This window comes from Canis lupus, chromosome 7 (assembly GCF_003254725.2).
Source record: "Canis lupus dingo isolate Sandy chromosome 7, ASM325472v2, whole genome shotgun sequence".
Lineage (NCBI taxonomy): Eukaryota > Metazoa > Chordata > Mammalia > Carnivora > Canidae > Canis > Canis lupus.
In genome coordinates, this window is record NC_064249.1 from 77,208,025 (window position 1) to 77,221,093 (window position 13,069).

The window sequence follows — 13,069 nt, forward strand, 5'->3', positions numbered from 1 at the left end:
TAAAAAATTGGCCTCAGCGTCTTCTTATCCTGTTTATGGTACATCTCTGCGGATGATGTAGGAAGAGATAAACATGAGCTCAATGCCACGAATCTACGTTGTATAGATACAAAACTGGATTCTCTTAGCTGTCTTGCCTTACAGCACGGTTTACTGGATTTGCTTAAATTATGAGAACAGTTGTGAGGTAGGTAGGCATTGCTCAAGTCCAACCCTACATCAGTGTGTTAAAACAAGGATCCATGGCACCCTGGCTCCTGAAGCTCTCACATCGCACAGGGGCGCTTCACTGACCCGGAGAGAACATGGGTAAGCATTTACACAGCACATGGCATTGTTTGTCTCTTTTTGCTCCAAATCAGGGCAAGAGGGTGATACACTTTGTTTTAAAAAATAGGTTTGAAGAGAACTCTTTCTTAATCATTAGACAGTGATTCTTATAACCCCAGAGATTGCATGAGATTGAATCTTAAAAAAGAAAAAAAACTTGGTGAATATAGTTATTGAGGAATAGAAAACTCTTGGTACCTAGAACTAAGTGCTAAAACTAATTTAATCATTTTTAAAAATGCCTTAAGATTTAAGCTTTATTCAGGAAACCGATTCCTAACTACAGAGAACAAACTGATGGTTGAGGGGGGGACGGGAGGAGAGGGGGGTGGGTGACACAGGTGCGAGTACTAAGGGGGGCACTTGTCATGAATACCGCAGTGTATGGAAGTGTTGAATCCCTGGATTGTGCACCTGAAACTAATGTAACACTGTATGATAGCTAACTGGAATTAAAAATAAAAACGCTTAAAAAATTCAAGTTTTATTCGCATATGGTAGATTTGTTTGCAAGTTCTACATTTCATATCTGATGTTTGTGAATTAGTAAAGAAAGAAATATCTTTGAAACTGTTTAAACTATCCTTGCAACTTTACATCAGTATCAAAGTCTCTGAATTAGACAACAGGGGCCTGAAAATCTGCTGTAGTCCCAGATTTTGTCAGGCTAGTTAAGCTTGAGGATAGGGATTACACAGCTAGGGACGCTGATCTTCACTGTTTGAAGGCTACTTTTTTTTTTCAAGATTTATTTATGTATTTATTCATGAGAGGCAGAGAGAGGGGCGGGGGGGAGGCAGAGACACAGGCAGAGGGAGAAGCAGGCTCCATGCAGGGAGCCCGATGTGGGACTCGATCCCTGGTCTCCAGGATCAGGCCCTCCCTGGGCTGAAGGCTGCGCTAAACCGCTGAGCCACCCGGGCTGCCCAAGGCTACTTTTCTCTCCTCTTCTGATCCTTGAGCTCGTTATTTGATTTCTGTTTAGGAAACGTATATTAAGTGCAACTTTGATACATCTGTTTCCTCTTGCAGTATGCTGACAGTCCACAGACTGCCCTTCTGAGGTCGGCTCATCACCTGACCCCGTTTGGTGGCTTTCACAGACATTTTGAGCTGCAAAACTGTACTAGTTTCATCCTGTGTGCAGATTTCACATTGTGCTTTGTGGGATTTTTGTTGTTGTTTCATTTTAGCTTATTTAGTAGCCTCTCAACTCATGGTTTTATATTGTACTTAAACTCCTGTCTGTGACACTGAGCTGTGTATTCCAATGAGGATATTTCAGTCCTGGGTTTTTGGCTGCAGGGTAGTCAAAGACGATTAACATACCTTTCCTAGTGATTCACTGCTATTTTGGTTAAAGTTGTGGATGGCCCTTCCAAAACCTACTTAATATTACTTTGGCAGTAGGAATAAGGAAAGGAAAAAAATCATTTCAATGAATTCTAGAGTATTTGATTACAGACTATTATGGACAGAAAGGGTAAATGGAATATGTTTCCCTGATTTTCTATTTAAAAAATGTAGAACTTTTTATCACAGTTTTTTTTTTTTTTTTTTTTTTTTTTTTATGATAGTCACAGAGAGAAAGAGGGGCAGAGACACAGGCAGAGGGAGAAGCAGGCTCCATGCACCGGGAGCCCGACGTGGGATTCGATCCCGGGTCTCCAGGATCGCGCCCTGGGCCAAAGGCAGGCGCCAAACCGCTGCGCCACCCAGGGATCCCTATCACAGTATTTTTAAAGTATATGATAATCAGGTCATGGGGTGAGCTGTGCTCTGCTGCTAAAGGGAAATAATCTACACAGTTTATTTCCACCAAGACGCTTAAGAAATAAAAGCAAGAAAACACCAGCAAGTTGTCTAAAGTGACACAGAGCGCCATGAGGGCTCCGTGCACACCGTCCATTCAGCCTGTGGCCACGCTGCCACCCTCGGGTTGGCAAAACCGGCTGCAGCTTGTAGTTTCTTGGAGAACTGCCCCTGCATTGAATAAGTAACTGTTCACCTTTCCTAAACTATTTTGTTCTTTTCTTCTAAAACTTTTGATCTATCGGTCCTAAAAATCTTAGTGCTGTTTTAAGCTTTTGTAACCTTGAAAGTATAAAATGCCACAAGACCAGTTAATACATTTTTTAAAAGAATTTACTTATTTGAGAGAGCTAGAGAGAGCACAAACAGGGGGAAGGGCAGAGGCAGAGGACGAAGCAGGCTCCCCACTGAGCAGGAAGCCCCAATGTGAGGTTCAATCCCAGGACCCTGAGCCAAAGGCAGACGCTTAACCAACTGAGCCACCCAGTCGCCCCCCAATTAATACATTTTAAAATAATGATCTAGACCTGTCATAAACTGAAAGTTTCCTTGAATTTTTCACCCAGCTGTTAATTCAGCTTCTGTGGAGAGTCCCCTGGTAGTGAGAAACAAACGCTGTTCTCACTGCTGTCATGGACTTGAGTCCAACTAACCAGGGAACAGGTGGAGTTTTTTTCCCCAACATGTGCCAACTTCAATCAGAGGGTCTGAAAGAAAACCAAATTTTAAAATCATTATTCAAAATTTACAAAACTAAGTGTAAAAGAAATTTAAATGAATTTCCAAACGCACTAACACTTGAGACACCCCATCTATCTTAAATATCAACAAGAGTGAGGAAGACGCCACTGTGTTTGACCTTCGTCCTTCTGCCCCCAACTCTAGGCCTTCCCAATTTCCCCCGTGGGCCCAGGGCCTTCCTCTGCTGCTAGGCAGTCACAGGCCGTGTGGACCTGCGCCCTCCGCATGCGGGCAGCAGCGGGGCGCCCCTGCATGCGCTTCCCACATCCCATATCCCGCTTCCCGCATCCCGCTACCCGCTTCCGCATCCCATATCCCGCAACCCGCCTCCAGCATCCCGCCTCCCGCCTCCCACTTCCCGCATCCCGCCTCCAGGATCCCGCCTCTCGCTTTCCACCTCCCGCATCCCACCTCCCGCAGCATCCCGCCTCCCACTTCCCACCTCCCGCATCTCGCTTCCCGCTTGCTGCATCCCGCCTCCTGCATCCTGCTTCCCGCATCCCCCTTCCCGCATCGCGCCTCCCGCCTCCTGCCTCCCGCATCCTGCTTTCCGCTTTGCCTCCCGCCTCCCGGCCTCCCGGGGAGGGCGATGCTGCCGCACAGCCGTTGCCTGGCAACAGAGGCTGGCAGTGCCAGCAGCTCCAGGATGCTCCCCGCGCCCCCCCAAACCCCCTACCCCCACCCCCCACTGCAGGTGAGCCGGCTGGGATTCTGGATTCGGATTCCATGGTTTAAAACACCAATGAGGCTTAGTTTCCCAGACCACAGTAGGACAAGGCCAGATGATTGAATTAAGGGGGGGAAAAACGAGTGTCTTGATCTCCTACCTGGTAACAGACTAGGTAAAACTGGCTTTGCGTTTCTTGTATAAAAAAAAAAAAAAAGTTGCATCACTGTATACAAGACATTACTTTTCTATTTTAGAATGTTTAGCAGTGTGTTGTGGAATTAGTGTGGCTATGACAGCCAGGATACAAGGGTTTGTATCCCAGGTTCACCTTACTCGCCCCTCTAAGCTTCTGTAAAGTAATGGTGGCAATGGTTCCTTTTAGGGTTATTGCAAACACTACACAAATTATTCCGTGTGACAGACTAGCACAGAGCCAACAGTCAGTGAACAGCTAGTAGAAGCTACTTCACACTGAACATATTATTATTATTATCCTGATACATTAACCTCTTGAGTGTATTATTCATCATATATGATCATCCAACTTTCATTTGAATTCCAAACATAAAAATTTATCTTTAACCCTGTTTAATGATAAACTCAGGCATATTAAAATTTTTAAGAGTTTATTTGAGCAAAACTTGATTCGAATCAGACAGCATCCCATCTAACTGAGAGAAAGGAGCTGCAAGGACCTGCAGAAAATGAAAGACTTTGAGGACCAGTAGGGAGCAGAAACAAAGAAACTATACTAGGATAAAAAGCAGGCTGGTTATTTCAAGGTTACTTTCCATAGGGGAGGACAGGGGTGTGCGAGGCCGATTCCCTAACTAGTGATGATCAGACGATTCCAGATTGACAGATTAAAGATTTCATTTCTAGGGATGTCAAAAGTGTAATTGATTCTCAGCTTGGTGACAAGCAACATTAAGGGCCCTCCTAATGCCTGGATCTGAATAAGTGGAAACTTTTTGCTGTATTTTTAAGGTAACCGAATTGTTAGGCTGCCTTAAAAGTGTGGGCTAACTTAATCCCCCCTTTATAAATTTTCATGGGATTTGTTTTGAAACTTTTTCTTCCAAAAGTCTCTGGCATCATAAAAAAATCTTGGCATTAAGAAAATTAACAAATCTTTATGAACATCCCACTATACTATGCAATTTTAAATATCTTTTTTGCCTCCTGCCTGCCCCATCAGCCACAGTACATGCCAGATTGATATTACCACGTGTGAACATTTGTGTTAACTCAAAAATGTGAGGCCTGGCAACGGTGATAGATAGTCCCCTTCCACAAAACTAGAACTTTTAACCTAGCTCAGAGTATAGCATGGCACTGTATGTTTGCTTCTGCCTGCGTCAAGAAGAATGATTTATTGCTCTTGGTTTTTTTAAATGTATGAATATTTTCAGTATAGTACTAAATTGGTCAAAGTACTTCTTGAACTTAAAACCCAATGACAAATTCCCTTCATGAGACCACCTACTTCAAGCAGGAGTTATCTTTGGCTTTCAGGAATTCATTCATCCATTCGACAAAGATTCCCAGGGCAGCTTCTCCAGGCCACTGCTGGACAAGACACAGGTGCAGCAGGTGTAAAAGCCAGACTCAGGCCCTGCCCCCACGGAGGCCACAGTGTAGCTAACTTTGGAAAAAGCTGTAAATACAATCCAAGGAGCTGGTGAGACAATAGAGCATGGGGATGGGGGCCTAACACTGAATGTGGAGCAGGTAGTGAAGCTAGAAGGATATTTAGGAAGTGGCCAAGTGAAGAAGATATTCCAAGGATTACAGAGAGAAGCAGCCTGTGAACCCAGGGGGATGAGCTAGGGTGTTCCGGAAGTAGAGCTGGCAGGAGAATCAGGGCAGTGCTGGCAAGGGGAGAGACTTGAGAGCTGAGGTCACAGAATTTACACCAACACAATCTTGAAGTACCACGTAAGTGGTGGGAATGGACATGGCAGATCCATATTGTCACTGTGGCAACACCAAACACTAGAATAAGTGAGCAGGAGGCCATTGCTGAAATCCACGTTAGATTAGTGGCCTAAGACCACGGTAATGGAAGACAGGGTGGAAGGGACAGGACAGATATTTGATATTTAGGAAAGAGACTCCATGGGACACAGGAACAGTTGGGTTTGCAAGAAAGGAAAGGAATCAGGAATGAGTCCCACGTTCTAGTTTAGATAATCAGGGGCCATATCACTGAAAAAAGAGAGGAACAAACTGGAGGTGTGAGGGTGGGTGTTGGGGGTGAGCTCAGCCCTTGGCAGATAGAACTGAGGATCCCCAGGAAACATGGAAGTGGAGGTATCCTTGGGGATGGCCGTGCGCAGGAGGGTGAACTGGGCTGGAGATGTGATGTGGGCATAGTCAGATCTGCACCCGCAGACTATGGAGGATAGGGTCAGCCCCACCAGGGGAGAAAGGGTGGGTGGGCCCCAGGCACCTCCACCAGCCTGAGGGGGAGTAGGACATCACAACCACCAGGTGATGGAAGCCAAAGAACAAGATTGTCTCAAAAGAGAGTCAGTGCCAGCTCCATGGAGAGGTCCAAAAAAGTAAAGACCAAAGTTCATGGATGAAATTTAGTACCTGGAAGGCCCCTGATCATCCTCATGAGAATGTTTTCAGTGTAGCGAGGTGGGCCAAAGCCAGGCTCCAGGGAGCTGAGGTGTGAACAGGAGGGAAGGAAGGACAGGCCAGCGTCAAGTTCCCTTTTAAGCCCTTGGCTGCCTGAGGCAGGAGGGAATGTAATGGCGCTAACAAGGAACCTGAAGTGCAAGGAGGTGCTGTTGGATTTGAATGAGACCTGCCGACGACGGAGAGGCCCGCCGCGCCCCGGGCGCCCCGCTGACTGCCTGCAGAGGGAACCGGGCAGAGGAGCCTGGGGAGCCCGCCAGGTGGTGTCTGCTCTGTCAAGATCAGGCCTTGCTCACGGAGAGAGGACGGTGGGCTTGGAGGACTCTGGGCCGCTGGAAGACAGCCGCACAGGGGCACGCGAAGGATTCGGTGTGAGGGCCCCGCGCCCCGGAGCGCGGACACCGCCCCGGACTCGTGCCTGCCGCGTGGCCTCCTTTGCCGTCCTTCCCGCAAGTCCAGGGATGCGCGTGCAAGGCTGCGGGCCGACGGACGTCTCCGCGGACTGGCTGCAGCAGTAACGGAGGGAACTCGCAGCCCGCACGGGGAAGGAGAACCAGACCCATCTCCGCCCTCTTGGGTTCGAGGCCACAGTGTCTCCTAGGAAAGTAGTAGGGCTGTTCAGAGAACTGCGAGGGAGGAACGGGGGCTGGAGATAAAGACAAGAGGCTAAGGGAGGCGGCGGCGTGGGTGCGCTGGAAGAGTCTAGAAGATGAACGGAACAAAGGCGGTGTGACTGGTGAGCCTCTTGCAGATCCTCCTCCCTGATAGAATATGCATGATCCTGCGCGAGTCCTCGCCTGCCTGGGAGCAGGAGGCGTCGGAGCCATCCCTCGGCGGGGAGCGCACGCCCAGACCCAGTCTCCCAGGCGCGGGGCGCGAGCGAGCACGCGGCGGCGGTGCGGACCCCGCGCGGGTGAGCCTCCCGCGGGCCGGGCTCGCAGAGGTCAGCTCCCGACCCCTCCAGCACCCCCGGCGCTAGCGCCCCAGAGAGACCCTGCGAGCAGGCCAGCCCCTCTTTCCTGCCGAGCCGAGGCCCGGGGGCGCCCGGAACCGGGAGGGGGCGCGCGTCCGACGGCGGAGGCCTTGCGGGGCGCGAGCGGGCCGGCAGGTGCCCACAGGAGCCCTCAGGGGACCCGCGGCGCGGTCGGTCCGGCCCGGGGCGGCCGCTCAGCACGCCGAGGGGCTGGGGCTGCGGCTCGGGCTCCGCGGGGCTCCGGCAGGGCGCTCCCCCGCAGGCGGGGGCGGGCGGAGCGGGGCTGCGCGCGGGGACGCGGGGCGAGCGCGGGCGCAGCGCAGCGCAGTGGAGCGCGGTACGCTCGGCCCCGTCTCCCTCCGCGCGGTGCTGCGCGCGGGCAGAACACTCTAAGCTGTGTCTTTAAGAAGCATTTATTTGGCTCCGCGCGTTTCCTCGCAGCCTGTTTAGTTGGGAGTTTGCGGTGGGCAGAGGGAGGGTGAGGGAACGCCGGTTCCGATCGATCAAGCCCCGAGAGACCAGAGCATCTCTTTCAGCAGCGGGGAGGAGAAGCCGTCGCTCGACCCACGCGTACCCACGCCTCCCTATTGCTTTTTGGGCGAATACCTAACTCTGCCTGACGTCCCTCCAAGCGGCCAGGCATGGGGTGTTTGGGCAACAGCAAGACTGCAGAAGACCAGGGCGTCGATGAAAAAGAACGGCGCGAGGCCAACAAGAAGATCGAGAAGCAGTTGCAGAAGGAGCGGCTGGCGTACAAGGCGACCCACCGGCTGCTGCTACTGGGTAAGGCCGGAGGGCGCGCGGCGACTCCCGGCCCGGCGGAGCGCACGGCCCCCAGCGCACGGCCCCGCGTGGAGCCGCAGCGAGCGCGGGGAGCGCGGGGAGCGCGGGGAGCGCGGGGGCCGGGCCGGCAGGGCCCGCTGCTCCACGCGCGATGGGGTGGCGTAGTTGCTGCCCGGGTTGGCACGAGATGTGGCGATGGCGTTGGGCCACAGCCCACAGCATCGTTTTTATTTGTTTGCAGGGGCTGGTGAGTCTGGGAAGAGCACTATCGTCAAACAGATGAGGATCCTGCACGTCAATGGATTTAATCCCGAGTAAGGAATGATCGGTCTCGCTTTTGCTTCCAAACTGCATGCAAACTTTTCCACTTTCCTCAGCATTCCCCAAAGTGCTTTCTCTAAACAGTTAATTTGATCATGGATGGGGGTGGGGGTGGGGGTGGGGATGGGGGTGGGGGTGGGGATGGGGGTGGGGGTGGGGGTGGGGGTGGGGGTGGGTGGGTGGATAGAAGCCTGTTGTCGAATTTGGTACACTGAGGCAAATCCTTTTGGTAGAGTCTAGGTGAAAAAGTAAAATAATTTGCTTGACAAAATATGATTCATTAGATATTCTTGAGGTATTGATCTCTTTATTATTGGTACTGCGCTTAGCACACTTAACCAACGTGTCATTTTATACTCTTCTCTATATCCTTGGTCTGCCTCTCTTTCTATTCGTAACTATCAACATATGAATAATTCAAATAGATTATATTTACAAATGTAGCTGTATAGTTCTTATGCAATACTCATAACACCTTTACCATGCCTTGTGTAACCTGTGTAGCTGTTTAAACTATAGATTGTAATGTGTGCAAGTTTGCTTAGTGTACAAATTAGAAAAAAAAAAAGGCATCTTTTCTTTTCCGAGTTAAAAACTTTGCAGCTGTTGTCATGGGGGTTGGTGTGGACCTCTAGTAAAACCAGTCTAGCCCCATGCTGCAGCTGGAAGCTTAAATCTCACTCAGCTGATTCAAGTCAGTTCTAAAGGCAAATTAAACTAATAACAATTCTGTTTTCATATAGGGAAAAGAAACAGAAAATTCTGGACATCCGGAAAAATGTTAAAGATGCTATTGTGGTAAGGATTTTTTTTAATGTCTGTTTAGTAGAAAGGTTAAATACTCTGCTCCCTAAAAATATATAAGACAGAAACTATATATTTCAGTTGTCATACATGAAGCCTAAATATTATATTTATTCATATATTTTTTTCATTCCATTTTAGACAATTGTTTCAGCGATGAGTACTATCATACCTCCAGTTCCGCTGGCCAACCCAGAAAACCAATTTCGATCAGACTATATCAAGAGTATAGCTCCTATCACCGACTTTGAATATTCCCAGGTAAGTAAATCCTTCTTGAAATATTTTAAATGGTGGAAGAGAGAACCATTCTTAATGAGATTGCTTGAGAATCAATGTTAATATTATTTTATTCTTGATTTTCTTCAAAATCTAGCTCTCTGAAGAAATGCTTTCTTTCATACCAAAATACTAACGATGGTTAAAAATGTTAAAGACAATAGGATTGTAAGAAATACTTTTATGAATGCATTGGTGAGGATGGTAATCAGGAAAATAGCCTACGTTTAACAAATATTGATAGTACTTTTTCCTATATGTATTTCTAAATTAACAATTACGTAGTTTCCAAGATAACAAAAGAATAGAAATTACATGAGCAGAGAGAAATATTTATGGTGATTGCTTCCGTGGGAATAGTAGAACAGAATTCAGTTCACTCTTAAGATGCATAGCATATCCTGTAGCTCAACAAGAAGAAAATGCATGCTGTAAATCACATGGATCACTTCTGAGTGTTTATCTATGGTGGGGAAAAAATGTAGTTTGCTTCACATCTGCAAGATTTTCAGTCACTTTCCTATTCTCTTGGATGGCAGTATTGCTTATGTGAAAGGGCGAAATGAATAGTAATTTTTTCTTGTCTGATGTATACGCGCACACACACACACACACACACATATCTTTAAAATATTGTTATCTGGTCATTTGATTAAGCATGACTCAAAGGAAATTATATTTGTTAGATTGCTCAGGAAATCATTTTTTCTTATGGTTGCGCCGAAAGAGCATAGTGTGTGTGTGTACACAGCAGTAACAGAATTTCAGAGGTTTCATTGCCTGGCACAGTGCTCTTGAGACATTTTTCTTTCTCACAGTCCTCTCTTCCAAAGGAAGGTGATGCAGAAAGCAGGTGGTGCCCTGCTCTAATGGAAGTCTGAGCGAGGGTGTATCTGCTCGCCCCTACCTTGTCTCTTCAGCAGAGCAACCTTGTCCTATAGGCTTTGTAGCAGGATGGCAAATAAGCATTATCCCTTTTTAAAGTTCCTCTCAGGTTTTTGTTTCTGATAAGCATTCCAGTGTAGCCAGTGAGAGCTCTAGAATTTCTAAAAGGAAGGAGTTAGAGGTGGCACACTGGCTAGAAAAGGGGACTAGGGTATTTGGCACAGCAGGCACACTTTTTTGCTATACTGTGTATTTAACTGGATGGCTTGGGGTGGGTAATGGAGATGACGGGGCAAGGATTTAGGGGGTAGGGCTAAAGCAGTGATTCAGCCAGCTAGAGCTATGGGGTGTCCCGCAGTACTCTGTGACATCGTATGTACCAAAGAAGTCATCCCAAACTACAGGATCCTAGCTCAAATCGGATGATTCCCGTTCAACTCCAGATGGACCCATTTATAGACACATACTTGGATTCTCAAATTGTCCTGTCATATTTGCTTGAAAGTAATCATAAAACATCTCATATATGGTTCTGACTTCAGGAAAAAAAGTTATTCTTACCGTGTAATGAGAAATTAGAATTGAGATGTGCTAGTCACATATCTTCTTTCTTCACGTGATAGACTCACAGTTAATGTGATGTAATGGGATGTCATACTCAACCCCAAGTACACAAGCAGTTAGCAACTCCCAGGTAGATTACTAAGGGATCCAAAGCCCCTAACTTGCAGAAGTGTTTGTTGAGCAAATCATGAATATTGTTAATAAAAAAAAAATAGAGAAACCGTCTCCTTTGAACACACACATTTTTACATGGATATGTTAAGATTACTCAAAAACGATGATCGGAAACCATAATTCATTATCAATAAAATAAAAGAGAATTGGGACCCAGCAGACACAAATTTCAGAGATAATACCTTTTTTTCTTTTTAATACATTTTAAGCCTAACATTCTGTTGTCTTATGTGCCTGTGCTGTGTCCAATGTGATTATGTTTATAATAGAGTCTACACTTCCATAAATAAGGAAATTAATACCTAAGTTATAACTTTCTGAAAAATGTTATTTTTATTTTTATGTGCACACAGTTTTTAGTAATATTTATTCTATCATGCCCTGAAATATTCATCACCTACATCACTAAATCGAATGGTTCTTGGATTTACATCTTTATGACCTCACTGAAAAAGATATTAAGACAAATCTCTCAGTTATTTATTAATAACACTTGGTACTTTGGGGACAAATTAACTTTTATTTAAAGAAAATGTATATTATTGTAGAAGTCATAGAAATAGAACTAAATCAAATATCTTAATAGTAAAGATAACAAAATTTTTTAAGATTTTCTTTATTTATTAATGAGAGACACAGAGAGAGAGGCAGAGACACAGGCAGAGGAAGAAGCAGGCTCCCTGCAGGGAGCCCGATATGGGACTCAATTCCAGGGCCCTGGATCACACCTAGAGCCAAAGGCTGAGGCTCAACCACTGAGCCACCCTGGTGCCCCCTTTTCTTTATAAACTTAACACAAATTTACTAAATCTAGGACTTTACGAGATTGAATCCTTGAGAAAGTCTTTTAGTGTCACAATCCAATTCCTTAAGACTTAAGTTCATTTTCTTGTACCTATAAAATAATTTTATAATAAAACTAATTTCAGAGTTCTTTAAAAAGGAAAAATTAGAAGAATATATGTTTAAAAATTGCAGGAGACTGCCCATTATAATGAAAAGTCTAACCTTACCTTGAAGTATCTTAAGGATTAATTCTAAAAATATTACACTGGTTTACCTTGTTTTGTTTTGTCTTGTGGGGTTTTTTTGTTTGTTTTTTTTTTTTTTTTTGCTATTCATATTGCCTTTCATTTGAATTTCAATTGAATTATAGGAAACCTAAGTTTTAACAGAAAGGCAGAGGTGTATAATGAATACTGTCTATCCAGCTAACAGAAGCTATAGGGAGTTAGAGAAAGCGTTCAGGGGCCAGACCATGTTGGCCTCATAGGCCAGGTCTGCTCTAATCTGGGGGGCCTTGGAGAGCTCTGAGCAGTGCAATAACATGATATGCTTGTGTTTTATCAAGGTAACTCCGGGTGTAGGTGGAGAATGGGTGTTAGGAAGGCAAGGGTGCAGTGGGGCAAGGGTCTGGGAACTATTGTAGCAATCCAGATGCTAAATAATCGGACAGCTTGGTGGGGGGTGGTATGATTCATTGATAGATGCTCAGTTATTCTTTTCTCGTGTGTACATCTAAAACTTGTCTTTCTATGGACTGGGGTCATCCAGGAACTCCTTCACTAGTTGGCACCATGCCTTTGCATCCAGCTTATCTACACATGAGATGATAGGTAATGATCATGACAGATCCCCTTCTACCTCCCAAAAAAACTCATAGCACAATACCAAATGAAGATCAATTAATTAAATTGAATTATTCACTTGTTTATATGTTTTTTTTCTTCTTAAAATGTGGGTATTTTATTAACTCTTTTGAAATGGTGGTTTACTAGGTTTTTTTAAAGAGAAGATGATAAATGTGAAAGCATTATGATCTGTTGATTGGTGCTCTATTATTACCACCTACTATTTCCTGAGTTGACCTTTTATCAGAACTTCGGGTCAGCGTAAACCCAGAGAGCAAGAATTACACTGTCCTCTCCACCCGGGCAAAAGTACAGTAGGCTTTGGATAAGGAATAGGTTGGTTCCCCATAGTGCACAGGGGTAAGATTCTGGGAGCCTGACTGCCACTGTGGGTCTTAGATCTGCCACTCTCCAAAGACATGACCCTAAGCAAGTGGCCTGCCACCCAGTGAGAAC

General features: G+C 46.0%; 1 protein-coding gene across 12 annotated transcripts in view; it reads left to right on the forward strand.

The window, feature by feature from the left end:
- The window catches only part of GNAL (G protein subunit alpha L), a 142,434-nt gene that overhangs the window by 35,949 nt on the left and 93,416 nt on the right, over positions 1–13,069 (forward strand). For 3 of the 12 annotated variants that reach the window (XM_049112956.1, XM_025429551.3, XM_035719214.2), the window contains 4 exons: positions 7,709–7,955; positions 8,197–8,269; positions 9,020–9,074; positions 9,222–9,341. In XM_049112956.1, coding sequence (XP_048968913.1) covers positions 7,814–7,955; positions 8,197–8,269; positions 9,020–9,074; positions 9,222–9,341 — 390 coding nt within the window. In that variant the 5' untranslated portion in view covers positions 7,709–7,813. Of the gene's footprint in view, positions 1–5; positions 310–6,996; positions 7,143–7,496; positions 7,956–8,196; positions 8,270–9,019; positions 9,075–9,221; positions 9,342–13,069 lie in introns of those variants that run through there. The other 9 variants (XM_025429547.3, XM_025429553.3, XM_049112957.1 and 6 more) reach the window with 8 other exon arrangements.